The following is an 18,567-nucleotide window of genomic DNA, read 5'->3' as shown; positions in this document are numbered from 1 at the left end:
TCTCTTTAGGTCCTTAGTGTTTTCTAAACAGTCTCTTTAGGTCCTTAGTGTTTTCTAAACAGTCTCTTTAGGTCCTTGGTGTTTTCTAAACAGCCTCTTTAGGTCCTTAGTGTTTTCTAAACAGTCTCCTTAGTTAGGTACTGGGTCACCTATAGTGATTGTGTGAGTGTGATTTCCACCCTTGCCGTACCTTCCCGATGGGCATGGGGTATATCCCTTTCAACTGTTCTCTGAGGTTGATCGGTCCAGGATTGACCCACAGGTTCTCCTGCACGACAATTTTAACCCTCGCGTTACCGTTGAGAGCGTTCACCGACTCCCCGCCCATGTCCTCCACACGAACAATCAGCGTGAAGTCTGGGTCTTCCAGAGGGTTCAGCCTCCGAGACTCTAAACCACAGAGGAAGAAACAGGACCATTCACAGTCAATACACAGGCACCACCGAAGAAGACAGGCCCAAATGATGCCCTATTTCCCATATGGCACACTGTGTTTGACTGTCGCCCTGTATGTCTATGGATGAACTGGCCAAACGTAGGGCCCTGGACAAAAGTAGTGTACTAGTAGTAGTGTACTATACGGGAATATCTGAGCGTGACCTCGGGGCTCTCTGTGTGATAACACAGGGGTCAGAGGTGAGAGGTCAGGCTGCTCTGGCCAGTGGCCACAGCTGAACTCAACAACATTATGTAGAGGAGGTTCAGTTCAGCAGCCTCTCAATCACACCATTAACCTCTTAATCAGCCTTAATCACTTGAATTAATCTATCTATCCCTCGCTCTCTATGCCTGTGTGTCTATCCCTCTCGCGCTATCTATCCTTCTCGCTCTCTCTATCCCTATCTCTCTCTTTATCCCCCCCTCTCTCTCTCTGCCTGACATGTTTCCAAGTGTCTGCTTGTGCTCTGCTCTATTTGCTTCCTCTCTGAAATGCCCTCCTCTTTTTCTCTTTATCCACCCCCCTTGTGGTCTGCTATAGGCTCAGTCGTCTATCTATTTGGACCATCTTGGTCAGGCTTACCTGAAAATAGTGATTTTCTAGTTTGATCTGAAACTACAAGTAAATATAGTGAAGTACACACAGACCTGCTCTCTGAACACAGCTGTAGAAGGGGTTGCGTTCATAAGGGATGTCCTGTGTCGGGGTGCAGTAGTCATCAAACCTCTTCTTCAGAGAATCACTGAAGTCCCCTCCTCTGGAATGAATAACACTTTCTCTGGCCTTCAGCAGACGCTCTCCTGCAGGAACACACACACACACACACACACACACGACACGACACGACACACACACACACACACACACACACACACACACACACACACACACACACACACACACACACACACACACACACACACACACACACAGCTGTAATCAGTAATATAATCACGTGTTACATGTGGTCAATCTGACACCAAGCATGTGTTAATCTGATGTGTTAATCTGGAGCACGAGAGTTGAGTTGTGGTAATCTGGGCTGGTGTGAGATTAAAGGATGCAGAACTCACAGATTAGCACTCATACAGGATGAGATTAGAGACCACAACATCTGGGATGATCTATGTGTGTGCACTTTGAGGATCTCCAGGGGGTGTGTGTGTGTTTGTGTGTGTGTGTTACCCTCGGCAGTAGTAGAAATCTCTCCTGTGTTGCTGTTGATCTGGAAGAACAGGGTGTTGTCTCTGTTGGGGATCTGGGAGACCAGGGTGTAACTCAGATGGGCGTTGGGAGACTCTGGGTCGTCCAGGTCAGTAGCAAACACACGCGCAAATGGAACACCTGCAACACACACACACATAATGAACACACACACAGACAGACAGAGTGACAGAGTGACAGAGACAGACAGACAGAGTGACAGAGACAGACAGACAGACAGACAGACAGACAGACAGACAGACAGACAGACAGACAGACAGACAGACAGACAGACAGACAGACAGACAGACAGACAGACAGACAGACAGACAGACAGACAGACTGACAGACCTGCGGGGGTACGTTCCTTGACGATGCTGATGTAGTCAGTCTGGTTGAAGGAGGGGGCGTGGTTGTTGACATCCACCACGTTGATGGTGATGCTGACTGGACCTTCTACTGGTTCTGAACCCACTAAGGCCTCCAGCTACAACAACAACAACAACAACATGACGCTGGGTGGTGTGTGGGGTCTGTACAAAATGTCTTTGTGTATGTGTGTGCATGCAGATACTTGTCAGATCTGTGAATGGACAGTGTGTGTATGTCTGTGTGTGTGTCCTACCAGCTCTCACAGTCTCACGTCAGAATTAGACGTTCATCCATGTTTCTCAAACGTCACATTTTGAAGTCGTTCCAAATATCAAATTTGGAAGTGTTTAAGGTTAAGTTTAGGTATTAAGTCAGAATTGTTAAGGTTAGGGTTAAGCTTAGGCATTAACTCCAAATTCTTAAGGTTAGACCTTAACTCTGAATGGTTAAGGTAAGGGTTAAGGTTTGGGATAGGTTTCATTTTTAAAAATCAGAAACAACTTTTTATTGCTGGATTTGAACATGCAACCTTTGGAATCAGAGGCAGATGCTTACACCCATCCACCATCCCCATCCACAATGTCAAAACCTACTTGAAGGTAACAGCACTCACTGTTGCCCCTAGTGGGCAGTTTCCACATCATCTCCTGTCTTTCCACATCCATGACATGGATGGACATCAAATACTAACTTGTATCATGTGTATGTTAAATACTACATTGTGTGGTCTGTGTGTGTATTAACTACTACATTGTGTGGTCTGTGTGTATTAACTACTACATTGTGTGGTCTGTGTGTGTATTAACTACTACATTGTGGTCTGTGTGTGTATTAACTACTACATTGTGTGGTCTGTGTGTGTATTAACTACTACATTGTGTGGTCTGTGTGTGTATTAACTACTACATTGTGTGGTCTGTGTGTATTAACTACTACATTGTGTGGTCTGTGTGTGTATTAACTACTACATTGTGGTCTGTGTGTGTATTAACTACTACATTGTGTGGTCTGTGTGTGTTAACTACTACATTGTGTGGTCTGTGTGTGTGTTAACTACTACATTGTGTGGTCTGTGTGTGTATTAACTACTACATTGTGTGGTCTGTGTGTATTAACTACTACATTGTGTGGTCTGTGTGTGTATTAACTACTACATTGTGGTCTGTGTGTGTATTAACTACTACATTGTGTGGTCTGTGTGTGTGTTAACTACTACATTGTGTGGTCTGTGTGTGTATTAACTACTACATTGTGTGGTCTGTGTGTATTAACTACTACATTGTGTGGTCTGTGTGTGTATTAACTACTACATTGTGGTCTGTGTGTGTATTAACTACTACATTGTGTGGTCTGTGTGTGTATTAACTACTACATTGTGTGGTCTGTGTGTATTAACTACTACATTGTGTGGTCTGTGTGTGTGTTAACTACTACATTGTGTGGTCTGTGTGTGTATTAACTACTACATTGTGGTCTGTGTGTGGGTTAACTACTACATTGTGTGGTCTGTGTGTATTAACTACTACATTGTGTGGTCTGTGTGTATTAACAATTACATTGTGTGGTCTGTGTGTGTGTTAACTACTACATTGTGTGGTCTGTGTGTGTATTAACTACTACATTGTGTGGTCTGTGTGTGTGTTAACTACTACATTGTGTGGTCTGTGTGTGTTAACTACTACATTGTGTGGTCTGTGTGTGTATTAACTACTACATTGTGTGGTCTGTGTGTGTTAACTACTACATTGTGTGGTCTGTGTGTATTAACTACTACATTGTGTGGTCTGTGTGTGTTAACTACTACATTGTGTGGTCTGTGTGTGTATTAACTACTACATTGTGTGGTCTGTGTGTGTGTTAACTACTACATTGTGTGGTCTGTGTGTGTATTAACAACTACATTGTGTGGTCTGTGTGTGTATTAACTACTACATTGTGTGGTCTGTGTGTGTATTAACTACTACATTGTGTGGTCTGTGTGTGTATTAACTACTACATTGTGTGGTCTGTGTGTGTGTTAACTACTACATTGTGTGGTCTGTGTGTATTAACTACTACATTGTGTGGTCTGTGTGTGTATTAACTACTACATTGTGTGGTCTGTGTGTGTATTAACTACTACATTGTGTGGTCTGTGTGTGTATTAACTACTACATTGTGTGGTCTGTGTGTGGGTTAACTACTACATTGTGTGGTCTGTGTGTATTAACTACTACATTGTGTGGTCTGTGTGTATTAACAACTACATTGTGTGGTCTGTGTGTGTGTTAACTACTACATTGTGTGGTCTGTGTGTGTATTAACTACTACATTGTGTGGTCTGTGTGTGTGTTAACTACTACATTGTGTGGTCTGTGTGTGTTAACTACTACATTGTGTGGTCTGTGTGTGTATTAACTACTACATTGTGTGGTCTGTGTGTGTTAACTACTACATTGTGTGGTCTGTGTGTATTAACTACTACATTGTGTGGTCTGTGTGTGTTAACTACTACATTGTGTGGTCTGTGTGTGTATTAACTACTACATTGTGTGGTCTGTGTGTGTGTTAACTACTACATTGTGTGGTCTGTGTGTGTATTAACAACTACATTGTGTGGTCTGTGTGTGTATTAACTACTACATTGTGTGGTCTGTGTGTGTATTAACTACTACATTGTGTGGTCTGTGTGTGTATTAACTACTACATTGTGTGGTCTGTGTGTGTGTTAACTACTACATTGTGTGGTCTGTGTGTATTAACTACTACATTGTGTGGTCTGTGTGTGTATTAACTACTACATTGTGTGGTCTGTGTGTGTATTAACTACTACATTGTGTGGTCTGTGTGTGATTAACTACTACATTGTGTGGTCTGTGTGTATTAACTACTACATTGTGTGGTCTGTGTGTGTATTAACTACTACATTGTGTGGTCTGTGTGTGTTAACTACTACATTGTGTGGTCTGTGTGTGTTAACTACTACATTGTGTGGTCTGTGTGTGTTAACTACTACATTGTGTGGTCTGTGTGTGTATTAACTACTACATTGTGTGGTCTGTGTGTATTAACTACTACATTGTGTGGTCTGTGTGTGATTAACTACTACATTGTGTGGTCTGTGTGTGTTAACTACTACATTGTGTGGTCTGTGTGTATTAACTACTACATTGTGTGGTCTGTGTGTATTAACTACTACATTGTGTGGTCTGTGTGTATTAACTACTACATTGTGTGGTCTGTGTGTGTATTAACTACTACATTGTGTGGTCTGTGTGTGTATTAACTACTACATTGTGTGGTCTGTGTGTGTATTAACTACTACATTGTGTGGTCTGTGTGTATTAACTACTACATTGTGTGGTCTGTGTGTATTAACTACTACATTGTGTGGTCTGTGTGTGTTAACTACTACATTGTGTGGTCTGTGTGTGTTAACTACTACATTGTGTGGTCTGTGTGTGTATTAACTACTACATTGTGTGGTCTGTGTGTGATTAACTACTACATTGTGTGGTCTGTGTGTATTAACTACTACATTGTGTGGTCTGTGTGTATTAACTACTACATTGTGTGGTCTGTGTGTGTATTAACTACTACATTGTGTGGTCTGTGTGTGTGTTAACTACTACATTGTGTGGTCTGTGTGTGTTAACTACTACATTGTGTGGTCTGTGTGTGTTAACTACTACATTGTGTGGTCTGTGTGTATTAACTACTACATTGTGTGGTCTGTGTGTGTATTAACTACTACATTGTGTGGTCTGTGTGTGTTAACTACTACATTGTGTGGTCTGTGTGTGTATTAACTACTACATTGTGTGGTCTGTGTGTGTATTAACTACTACATTGTGTGGTCTGTGTGTGTATTAACTACTACATTGTGTGGTCTGTGTGTGTTAACTACTACATTGTGTGGTCTGTGTGTGTTAACTACTACATTGTGTGGTCTGTGTGTGTATTAACTACTACATTGTGTGGTCTGTGTGTATTAACTACTACATTGTGTGGTCTGTGTGTGTATTAACTACTACATTGTGTGGTCTGTGTGTGTATTAACTACTACATTGTGTGGTCTGTGTGTGTATTAACTACTACATTGTGTGGTCTGTGTGTGTATTAACTACTACATTGTGTGGTCTGTGTGTGTATTAACTACTACATTGTGTGGTCTGTGTGTGTGTTAACTACTACATTGTGTGGTCTGTGTGTGTTAACTACTACATTGTGTGGTCTGTGTGTGTATTAACTACTACATTGTGTGGTCTGTGTGTGTTAACTACTACATTGTGTGGTCTGTGTGTATTAACTACTACATTGTGTGGTCTGTGTGTGTTAACTACTACATTGTGTGGTCTGTGTGTGTATTAACTACTACATTGTGTGGTCTGTGTGTGTGTTAACTACTACATTGTGTGGTCTGTGTGTGTATTAACTACTACATTGTGTGGTCTGTGTGTATTAACTACTACATTGTGTGGTCTGTGTGTGTATTAACTACTACATTGTGTGGTCTGTGTGTGTATTAACTACTACATTGTGTGGTCTGTGTGTGTTAACTACTACATTGTGTGGTCTGTGTGTGTTAACTACTACATTGTGTGGTCTGTGTGTGTTAACTACTACATTGTGTGGTCTGTGTGTGTTAACTACTACATTGTGTGGTCTGTGTGTATTAACTACTACATTGTGTGGTCTGTGTGTGTATTAACTACTACATTGTGTGGTCTGTGTGTGTTAACTACTACATTGTGTGGTCTGTGTGTATTAACTACTACATTGTGTGGTCTGTGTGTGTATTAACTACTACATTGTGTGGTCTGTGTGTGTATTAACTACTACATTGTGTGGTCTGTGTGTGTATTAACTACTACATTGTGTGGTCTGTGTGTATTAACTACTACATTGTGTGGTCTGTGTGTATTAACTACTACATTGTGTGGTCTGTGTGTGATTAACTACTACATTGTGTGGTCTGTGTGTGTTAACTACTACATTGTGTGGTCTGTGTGTGTATTAACTACTACATTGTGTGGTCTGTGTGTGTATTAACTACTACATTGTGTGGTCTGTGTGTGATTAACTACTACATTGTGTGGTCTGTGTGTATTAACTACTACATTGTGTGGTCTGTGTGTGTATTAACTACTACATTGTGTGGTTCTGTGTGTGTGATTAACTACTACATTGTGTGGTCTGTGTGTTTAACTACTACATTGTGTGGTCTGTGTGTATTAACTACTACATTGTGTGGTCTGTGTGTGTATTAACTACTACATTGTGTGGTCTGTGTGTGTATTAACTACTACATTGTGTGGTCTGTGTGTGTATTAACTACTACATTGTGTGGTCTGTGTGTGTATTAACTACTACATTGTGTGGTCTGTGTGTGTTAACTACTACATTGTGTGGTCTGTGTGTGTATTAACTACTACATTGTGTGGTCTGTGTGTGTATTAACTACTACATTGTGTGGTCTGTGTGTGTATTAACTACTACATTGTGTGGTCTGTGTGTATTAACTACTACATTGTGTGGTCTGTGTGTGTTAACTACTACATTGTGTGGTCTGTGTGTGTATTAACTACTACATTGTGTGGTCTGTGTGTATTAACTACTACATTGTGTGGTCTGTGTGTATTAACTACTACATTGTGTGGTCTGTGTGTGTATTAACTACTACATTGTGTGGTCTGTGTGTGTATTAACTACTACATTGTGTGGTCTGTGTGTGTATTAACTACTACATTGTGTGGTCTGTGTGTGTATTAACTACTACATTGTGTGGTCTGTGTGTGTATTAACTACTACATTGTGTGGTCTGTGTGTGTATTAACTACTACATTGTGTGGTCTGTGTGTATTAACTACTACATTGTGTGGTCTGTGTGTGTATTAACTACTACATTGTGTGGTCTGTGTGTGATTAACTACTACATTGTGTGGTCTGTGTGTGTATTAACTACTACATTGTGTGGTCTGTGTGTGTATTAACTACTGTGTGTGTGTGTGTTAACTTCTACAGTGTGTGTCTGTGTGTGTTAACTTCTACAGTGTGTGTGTGTGTGTGTGTGTGTTAACGTCTACAGTGTGTGTCTGTGTATGTTAACTTCTACAGTGTATGTCTGTGTGTTAACTTCTACAGTGTGTGTGTGTTAACTTCTACAGTGTGTGTGTGTGTGTTAACTTCTACAGTGTGTGTGTGTGAACTTCTACAGTGTGTGTCTGTGTATGTTAACTTCTACAGTGTGTGTGTGTGAACTTCTACAGTGTGTGTCTGTGTATGTTAACTTCTACAGTGTGTGTCTGTGTGTGTTAACTTCTACAGTGTATGTCTGTGTGTGTTAACTTCTACAGTGTGTGTGTGTGTTAACTTCTACAGTGTGTGTCTGTGTGTTAACTTCTGCAGTGTGTGTCTGTGTGTGTTAACTTCTACAGTGTGTGTCTGTGTGTGTTAACTTCTACAGTGTGTGTCTGTGTGTTAACTTCTACAGTGTGTGTCTGTGTGTGTTAACTTCTACAGTGTGTGTCTGTGTGTGTTAACTTCTACAGTGTGTGTGTGTGTTAACTTCTACAGTGTGTGTGTTAACTTCTACAGTGTGTGTCTGTGTGTGTATCTTCTACAGTGTGTGTGTGTGTGTTAACTTCTACAGTGTGTGTCTGTGTGTGTTAACTTCTACAGTGTGTGTGTGTGAACTTCTACAGTGTGTGTGTGTGTGTGTTAACTTCTACAGTGTATGTCTGTGTGTGTTAACTTCTACAGTGTGTGTGTGTGTGTGTGTGTATTAACTTCTACAGTTTGTGTTATCTTCTACAGTGTGTGTTAACTTCTACAGTGTGTGTGTGTGTGTGTGTGTGTGTGTGTGTGTGTGTGTGTGTGTCACCTCCAGAGTATGTGTCTGTGTGTGGGCCCAGTCCAGGGTCTGTTCCAGGTAGAGCCAACCGTCCTCTGAGACGCTGATCTTTCCTTCAGTCTCTCCTGTCAATCTGAACCCATCAACCTCGAGGTGGGACGCTTGGAACTGCAGACGGAGGGAGAATGTATTAATACAAAGACCAGAAATGAAGGGGACAGGTGTGTGTGTGTGTTACCTGGTACAGGGCGTAGGGTACAGGTGTCCCCTCTGGTACGTCTAGAACCTTGTTCTCCAGTGGTCCCTTCTCCAGGCCTTTCCCAGCAGCCTATCACAACACATGTGATGAATATACAGTAGACCAGTGTTCCTGGACTCTAGTCGTTGAAAAGCTCCAGAGTTGCACATTTTTGCACCAGCCCAGTACTTGCACTCCTGATTCAATCACTCAACTATAAATGAGCACCTTGATTAGCTGAATCCAGTGTGCCAGTATTGGGCTGTAATGAAAATGTAAAACCCTTGGTGTTCTCAAGGACAAAACACTACAGCATGAGGTAGACGTTCTCTCTCTCCTTGCAGAAGGACAGTTACTCATTGACCGACTCTACAGGTTTCCACTGAAGGAGACTGTCTGGCCTGCGTGAGCCTGTGCGTCTGTCCTTCATTCAATCTTTCAGTAACGCTAATAAGTCACAGAGGGCGGCACAACACCCTGTGGCTCGTTTCCAAGCCAACCAGAGCCAAAGCTCACCAAGCAGAAACAAACCGGAATAGAACCCAGAGAAGTCTCACTCCTCAAACAGTGACAGTCAAATATCAACGTAAGAGTTCATGTATGTAGAGTAATACAGTATAACTTCAAATATTTGAGGTCGGAGGGAACTCACAGTGGCGATGAGGAGGCTGAGCAGCAGCAGGTGCATTGTGGGATGTGCCATGATGAGCTTCAGGGATGAGACTCTGAGAGGAGAGGAGGAAGAGGAGAGGGAGAGGATGGGGTGGAGGAGGATTAGAATACACAGAGGTAGACTGTAATAAACCCTTTGTCAATGAGAGGTTGTGTAGATCAGGGCTTCCCAAACTCGTGCCTGGGCCCCCCCCCCGGGTCACCCCCTAGGCCCCCCCCCTGGGTCACCCCCTAGGCCCCCCCCCTGGGTCACCCCCTAGGCCCCCCCCCCCCCTGGGTGCACGTTTTATTTTCCTCCCTGGAACTCTGACTACAGTGCAGCAACCCATCCTCTAGGATTTGGTTCCTGAATAGGGTTGGTCCTTTGTTTGTGTTAGTGTAACATTGTCATGTGAAGATGAGAGTTTGGGAAACATCATCAAAGCTTGATGATGAGTTGGTTATTTGAATCAGCTGTGTAGTGCTATGGCAACAACCAAAACGTGCACCCGGGGGGGCCCAGGGCCGAGTTAGGGAAACCCTGGTCTAGTGTGTGTGTGTGTGTGTGTGTGTGTGTGTGTGTGTGTGTGTGTGTGTGTGTGTGTGTGTGTGTGTGTGTGTGTGTGTGTATAAATATGTGTGTATATGTGTGTGTGTGTGGTGTGTGTGTGTGTGTGTGTGTGTGTGTGTGTGTGTGTGTATATATGTGTGTATATGTGTATGTGTAGGGGTCCACCAGTGGTGAGAAGTGGTTAGTTTTTCAGCACATTCCCTGGTAGTAGAGTCTGTTACTAATTCACCTGAAGGACTAGAGTCAAGGGCAAACAGGCTCTATCTTAGTATCAGTAACAGGGATCCACTAAGGGAGTGTTACTGTAGTCCAACTGTCCCCTGCCAGGGCCACACTATCTTTCTATCTTAGTATCAGTAACAGGGATCCACTAAGGGAGTGTTACTGTAGTCCAACTGTCCCCTGCCAGGGCCACACTATCTCTCTCTCTTAGTATCAGTAACAGGGATCCACTAAGGGAGTGTTACTGTAGTCCAACTGTCCCCTGCCAGGGCCACACTATCTTTCTATCTTAGTATCAGTAACAGGGATCCACTAAGGGAGTGTTACTGTAGTCCAACTGTCCCCTGCCAGGGCCACACTATCTTTCTAGCTTAGTGTCAGTAACAGGGATCCACTAAGGGAGTGTTACTGTAGTCCAACTGTCCCCTGCCAGGGCCACACTATCTTTCTCTCTTAGTGTCAGTAACAGGGATCCACTAAGGGAGTGTTACTGTAGTCCAACTGTCCCCTGCCAGGGCCACACTATCTCTCTCTCTTAGTATCAGTAACAGGGATCCACTAAGGGAGTGTTACTGTAGTCCAACTGTCCCCTGCCAGGGCCACACTATCTCTCTCTCTATCAGACAGACTTTGAGCTGATGGGGAAGTCAATGGCTTCATGTGCAGGACCCCTCCCACTCAACCAGAAAGCCCCGCCCCCTGGTTAGAAACAGAAAGTTTGAGCCAGTGGCAGCCATGACTGACCATACATGGGAGTTTTAAGCTCTAGGGGCAGAGAGGGGACAGGTAGCTAGGTTATCTGAGTAAGTACTCCCTTTTGAAGATGACTGGATGACCACCACCCCCCTCCCCCTCCAGACGTGACTCATTCGTTAGTGAAAGGTCACTCAGGTGTGAAACCCCCCCATGATCTGACAGTGACCTCAGAGCCTGATATAACAGCTTAGGGCGGGGAACAGAGAGAGTAAAAACACCCTAAAGGTGTGTGTGTATTACTGTAGATTGAAATAGTGTTCGTCTGTGAGCTCCTCCTTGCCCCAACAGCAGCACAGTCATAGAGAGACAGAGACAGATATGAGGAACAGAATACATCTACTGAGAGCCAATTCTTATCTCTACTGACACTCCTTCACTATAAACACTCATGAGGATTCACACCTTATGTACGTTTCTCTGTGTCAGTGTGTTTTACCTGTTTCTCTATCTGTGTCAGTGTGTTTGATCTGTTTCTCTGTCTGTCATTGTGTTTTACCCGTTTCTCTATCTGTGTCAGTGTGTTTTACCCGTTTCTCTATCTGTGTCATTGTGTTTTACCCGTTTCTCTATCTGTGTCAGTGTGTTTTACCCGTTTCTCTATCTGTGTCAATGTGTTTTACCTGTTTCTCTATCTGTGTCAGTGTGTTTGATCTGTTTCTCTGTCTGTCATTGTGTTTTACCCGTTTCTCTATCTGTGTCAGTGTGTTTTACCCGTTTCTCTATCTGTGTCATTGTGTTTTACCCGTTTCTCTATCTGTGTCAGTGTGTTTTACCCGTTTCTCTATCTGTGTCAGTGTGTTTTACCTGTTTCTCTATCTGTGTCATTGTGTTTTACCCGTTTCTCTATCTGTGTCATTGTGTTTTACCCGTTTCTCTATCTGTGTCAATGTGTTTTACCTGTTTCTCTATCTGTGTCAGTGTGTTTGATCTGTTTCTCTATCTGTGTCAGTGTGTTTTACCTGTTTCTCTATCTGTGTCATTGTGTTTTACCCGTTTCTCTATCTGTGTCAGTGTGTTTTACCTGTTTCTCTATCTGTGTCAGTGTGTTTTACCTGTTTCTCTATCTGTGTCAGTGTGTTATTGTAACGATGTGCGCTGAGAGTCGGGAAGCAAGTACAGGGAGTGAATGTTTTATTAAATAAACAAAACAATAAACACGAAACACAAACAAAGCACCAGCATAAGACAGAGTCAATAACACCTGAGGAAAGAGCCAAGGGGAGGGACAGATATAGGGATGATAGTCAAGGAGGTGATGGAGTCCAGGTGAGGGTCATGAGGCGCTGGTGTGTGAGACCATGGTGACAGGTGTGTGGGATAATCAGTAGCCTGATGACCTAGAGGCCGGAGAGGGAGTATACGTGACAGTTTTACCTGTTTCTCTATTGGTGTCAGTGTGTTTTACCTGTTTCTCTATTGGTGTCAGTGTGTTTTACCTGTTTATCTATTGGTGTCAGTGTGTTTTACCTGTTTCTCTATTGGTGTCAGTGTGTTTTACCTGTTTCTCTATTGGTGTCAGTGTGTTTTACCTGTTTATCTATTGGTGTCAGTGTGTTTTACCTGTTTCTCTATTGGTGTCAGTGTGTTTTACCTGTTTCTCTATTGGTGTCAGTGTGTTTTACCTGTTTATCTATTGGTGTCAGTGTGTTTTACCTGTTTATCTATTGGTGTCAGTGTGTTTTACCTGTTTCTCTATTGGTGTCAGTGTGTTTTACCTGTTTCTCTATTGGTGTCAGTGTGTTTTACCTGTTTATCTATTGGTGTCAGTGTGTTTTACCTGTTTATCTATTGGTGTCAGTGTGTTTTACCTGTTTATCTATTGGTGTCAGTGTGTTTTACCTGTTTCTCTATTGGTGTCAGTGTGTTTTACCTGTTTCTCTATTGGTGTCAGTGTGTTTTACCTGTTTATCTATTGGTGTCAGTGTGTTTTACCTGTTTATCTATTGGTGTCAGTGTGTTTTACCTGTTTCTCTATTGGTGTCAGTGTGTTTTACCTGTTTCTCTATTGGTGTCAGTGTGTTTTACCTGTTTCTCTGTTGGTGTCAGTGTGTTTTACCTGTTTATCTATTGGTGTCAGTGTGTTTTACCTGTTTCTCTATTGGTGTCAGTGTGTTTTACCTGTTTCTCTGTTGGTGTCAGTGTGTTTTACCTGTTTCTCTATCTGTGTCAGTGTGTCCAGTACATGTGAGTCTACAGTGTGTCCAGTACATGTGAGTCTACAGTGTGTCCAGTACATGTGAGTCTATAGTGTGTCCTCTACATGTGAGTCTATAGTGTGTCCAGTACATGTGAGTCTATAGTGTGTCCAGTACATGTGAGTCTATAGTATGTCCAGTACATGTGAGTCTATAGTATGTCCAGTACATGTGAGTCTATAGTATGTCCAGTACATGTGAGTCTATAGTATGTCCAGTACATGTGAGTCTATAGTGTGTCCTCTACATGTGAGTCTACAGTGTGTCCAGTACATGTGAGTCTATAGTGTGTCCTCTACATGTGAGTCTATAGTGTGTCCTCTACATGTGAGTCTATAGTGTGTCCAGTACATGTGAGTCTATAGTGTGTCCAGTACATGTGAGTCTATAGTGTGTCCAGTACATGTGAGTCTATAGTGTGTCCAGTACGTGTGAGTCTACAGTGGGTCCAGTACATGTGAATCTATAGTGTGTCCAGTACATGTGAGTCTACAGTGTGTCCAGTACATGTGAGTCTATAGTGTGTCCTCTACATGTGAGTCTATATTGTGTCCAGTACATGTGAATCTATAGTGTGTCCAGTACATGTGAGTCTATAGTGTGTCCAGTACATGTGAGTCTATAGTGTGTCCTCTACATGTGAGTCTATAGTGTGTCCAGTACATGTGAGTCTATAGTGTGTCCTCTACATGTGAGTCTATAGTGTGTCCTCTACATGTGAGTCTATAGTGTGTCCTCTACATGTGAGTCTATAGTGTGTCCTCTACATGTGAGTCTATAGTGTGTCCAGTACATGTGAGTCTATAGTGTGTCCTCTACATGTGAGTCTATAGTGTGTCCTCTACATGTGAGTCTATAGTGTGTCCTCTACATGTGAGTCTATAGTGTGTCCTCTACATGTGAGTCTATAGTGTGTCCAGTACGTGTGAGTCTATAGTGTGTCCTCTACGTGTGAGTCTAGTGTGTCCAGTACATGTGAGTCTATAGTGTGTCCTCTACATGTGAGTCTATAGTGTGTCCAGTACATGTGAGTCTATAGTGTGTCCAGTACGTGTGAGTCTATAGTGTGTCCAGTACATGTGAGTCTATAGTGTGTCCTCTACATGTGAGTGTATAGTGTGTCCTCTACATGTGAGTCTAAAGTGTGTCCAGTACATGTGAGTCTATAGTGTGTCCTCTACATGTGAGTCTATAGTGTGTCCTCTACATGTGAGTCTATAGTGTGTCCAGTACATGTGAGTCTATAGTGTGTCCTCTACATGTGAGTCTATAGTGTGTCCAGTACATGTGAGTCTATAGTGTGTCCTCTACATGTGAGTCTATAGTGTGTCCTCTACATGTGAGTCTATAGTATGTCCTCTACATGTGAGTCTATGGTGTGTCCAGTACATGTGAGTCTATAGTGTGTCCAGTACGTGTGAGTCTATAGTGTGTCCAGAACATGTGAGTCTATAGTGTGTCCTCTACATGTGAGTCTATAGTGTTTCCAGTACATGTGAGTCTATAGTGTGTCCAGTACATGTGAGTCTATAGTGTGTCCTCTACATGTGAGTCTATAGTGTGTCCTCTACATGTGAGTCTATAGTGTGTCCAGTACATGTGAGTCTATAGTGTGTCCAGTACATGTGAGTCTATAGTGTGTCTTCTACATGTGAGTCTATAGTGTGTCCAGTACATGTGAGTCTATAGTGTGTCCTCTACATGTGAGTCTATAGTGTGTCCAGTACATGTGAGTCTATAGTGTGTCCAGTACATGTGAGTCTACAGTGTGTCCAGTACATGTGAGTCTATAGTGTGTCCAGTACATGTGAGTCTATAGTGTGTCCAGTACATGTGAGTCTATAGTGTATCCTCTACATGTGAGTCTATAGTGTGTCCTCTACATGTGAGTCTATAGTGTGTCCTCTACATGTGAGTCTATAGTGTGTCCTCTACATGTGAGTCTATAGTGTGTCCAGTACGTGTGAGTCTATAGTGTGTCCACGACATGTGAGTCTATAGTGTGTTCAGTACATGTGAGTCTATAGTGTGTCCTCTACATGTGAGTCTATAGTGTGTCCTCTACATGTGAGTCTATAGTGTGTCCTCTACATGTGAGTCTATAGTGTGTCCTCTACATGTGAGTCTATAGTATGTCCAGTACATGTGAGTCTATAGTGTGTCCAGTACATGTAAGTCTATAGTGTGTCCAGTACATGTGAGTCTATAGTGTGTCCTCTACATGTGAGTCTATAGTGTGTCCTCTACATGTGAGTCTATAGTGTGTTCCTCTACATGTGAGTCTATAGTGTGTCCTCTACATGTGAGTCTATAGTATGTCCAGTACATGTGAGTCTATAGTGTGTCCAGTATGTGTGAGTCTATAGTGTGTCCAGTACATGTGAGTCTATAGTGTGTCCAGTACATGTGAGTCTATAGTGTGTCCTCTACATGTGAGTCTATAGTGTGTCCTCTACATGTGAGTCCATAGTGTGTCCTCTATATGTGAGTCTATAGTGTGTCCTCTACATGTGAGTCTATAGTGTGTCCTCTACATGTGAGTCTATAGTGTGTCCAGTACATGTGAGTCTATAGTGTGTCCAGTACATGTGAGTCTATAGTGTGTCTTCTACATGTGAGTCTATAGTGTGTCCAGTACATGTGAGTCTATAGTGTGTCCTCTACATGTGAGTCTAGTGTGTCCAGTACATGTGAGTCTATAGTGTGTCCTCTACATGTGAGTCTATAGTGTGTCCAGTACATGTGAGTCTATAGTGTGTCCAGTACATGTGAGTCTATAGTGTATCCACGTACATGTGAGTCTATAGTGTGTCCAGTACATGTGAGTCTATAGTGTGTCCAGTACATGTGAGTCTATAGTGTGTCCAGTACATGTGAGTCTATAGTGTGTCCTCTACATGTGAGTCTATAGTGTGTCCTCTACATGTGAGTCTATAGTGTGTCCTCTACAGGTGAGTCTACAGTGTGTCCAGTACATGTGAGTCTATAGTGTGTCCAGTACATGTGAGTCTATAGTGTGTCCAGTACATGTGAGTCTATAGTGTGTCCTCTACATGTGAGTCTATAGTGTGTCCTCTACATGTGAGTCTATAGTGTGTCCTCTACATGTGAGTCTATAGTGTGTCCACGACATGTGAGTCTATAGTGTGTCCAGTACATGTGAGTCTATAGTGTGTCCTCTACATGTGAGTCTATAGTGTGTCCAGTACATGTGAGTCTATAGTGTGTCCACGACATGTGAGTCTATAGTGTGTCCAGTACATGTGAGTCTATAGTGTGTCCACGACATGTGAGTCTATAGTGTGTCCAGTACATGTGAGTCTTCAGTGTGTCCAGTACATGTGAGTCTTCAGTGTGTCCAGTACATGTGAGTCTATAGTGTGTCCAGTACATGTGAGTCTATAGTGTGTCCACGACATGTGAGTCTATAGTGTGTCCAGTACATGTGAGTCTATAGTGTGTCCACGACATGTGAGTCTATAGTGTGTCCAGTACATGTGAGTCTTCAGTGTGTCCAGTACATGTGAGTCTTCAGTGTGTCCAGTACATGTGAGTCTACAGTGTGTCCAGTACATGTGTCTATGTGTATGACCAGTCTTGCAGAGGGCAGAGAGAGGTGATAGGGGGATATTAATAGTGTGAATGTGACTTTGAGGCTTGCCGCTGCAGACGACCTTTGCTTCGCTCACTCCACCTGACACTCCATTTAATTTTCCCTACCACAGATGGCTGCTAAGGGTAGGATGACTCATAATAATGGCTGGAATGGAGTGAATGGTATCAAACACATAGAAACCATGTGTTTGATGTGTTCGATACCATTCCATTTATTCCATGCCAGCCATTACTATGAGCCTGTCCTCCCCAACTAAGGTGCCACCAGCCGCCTGTGGTGCATACATAGAACTTCCATTACCTGTCTCACTATCTACCTACTGCTATGACCTTTTCTACGACCTTCTCCTAAAACACAAATTATCTTCTGTTAGTCACCTGTTACATCTCTCTCCTGCTGGCTCTCTGCACCTCCAGGAGTTCTGTCCTGGCTGACTGGCTGACTGGCTGACTGACTGGCTGACTGACTGACTGGCTGACTGACTGACTGACTGGCTGACTGGCTGACTGACACATGCCAGCATCGCCATAACTAATCATGCACAACACATGGGGATCAGAACACAGCAAACTGGCACTCCCAGACAAGCACCAGGTGGAGGACTGAAGGAAACACACTACTCTGACATGTTGGGACATGTCGCCCTTATAAAACAGATTCATCTCAGCCTGTAGAAGCATTTTTCAAACTTTGTGTGAGGCCTGATGTAGGCCTGTATCTAGAAGGCCGACACTGGGTGACCTTTAGTGTCTTTCTGCCCCCAAGACCAGACCAGACCAGACTGATCAAACCCAGGCCCCTGTGTCTGACCCAGAAACCAGAGCCCAGAGGCTCCAGGACAGTGGTGCTCAATAACACAGACTTCAAGATGCCATATATACACACAGGCCCTGGCAAAGTCAAGTCAAGATCACAACACACACCCAAAAGAAATCGCCTAATGGAAAATGCTCAATATTAAACACGCATATAGAAAACAGAAGTAACCAACATAGATACAGGCTTCAACTCAACATTGCTGACACAGAAAAAGACAGAGAGAGAAAGAGAGATAGGGAGAGAAAGAGTGAGAGAGGAAGAGGGAGAGACATACCTTGCTTAAGAGTTCACGTTTCACTCCTTCGACTGTAGTGTGATCACTACTGCCCCATCCAGCCTGGTCAAACGTTAACTCAACATTAACACGCAATACTTTATTGAACCTAATCATTGTCTAATCTCCCCACCCCTACAACAGGCCGAGCCAATAGAGAAACAGGGGGACAGGAGAAGTGAGTGTAACTAAGGGATGTAATAAATGAATATAACATTATTATAGTATAATATAACATGATCGTCACAGAATGGTAACCATGAACAGGACACAGGAACCAAAAGTACTGTAGGTTGTAATGTATGTATGAATATTCAGTGCTAAGCCCCTATTAGAGTTGTTACTGTTACTACAAGCTGAAGACTCATCTCTGTAGAAC

General features: G+C 42.9%; 1 protein-coding gene across 1 annotated transcript in view; it reads right to left on the bottom strand.

Moving 5' to 3' along the window:
• cdh17 (cadherin 17, LI cadherin (liver-intestine)) overlaps positions 1 to 18,226 on the bottom strand; it is a gene marked incomplete at its 3' end in the record, with an annotated part of 25,804 nt that extends 7,578 nt beyond the window's left edge. Inside the window, 8 exon segments of the mRNA NM_001140113.1 lie at positions 191 to 390; positions 1,087 to 1,239; positions 1,625 to 1,783; positions 1,994 to 2,129; positions 8,877 to 9,014; positions 9,085 to 9,174; positions 9,737 to 9,809; positions 18,189 to 18,226. Coding sequence (NP_001133585.1) covers positions 191 to 390; positions 1,087 to 1,239; positions 1,625 to 1,783; positions 1,994 to 2,129; positions 8,877 to 9,014; positions 9,085 to 9,174; positions 9,737 to 9,787 — 927 coding nt within the window. The 5' untranslated portion in view covers positions 9,788 to 9,809; positions 18,189 to 18,226.
• Between the last annotated feature and the right edge of the window lie 341 nt (positions 18,227 to 18,567).

The sequence above is a fragment of the Salmo salar genome, chromosome 05 (assembly GCF_965601325.2).
Source record: "Salmo salar chromosome 05, fSalSal1, whole genome shotgun sequence".
NCBI classification, from domain to species: domain Eukaryota; kingdom Metazoa; phylum Chordata; class Actinopteri; order Salmoniformes; family Salmonidae; genus Salmo; species Salmo salar.
Note: the sequence above shows the minus strand (reverse complement) of the source record. Positions and strands in the feature narration are given on the sequence as shown.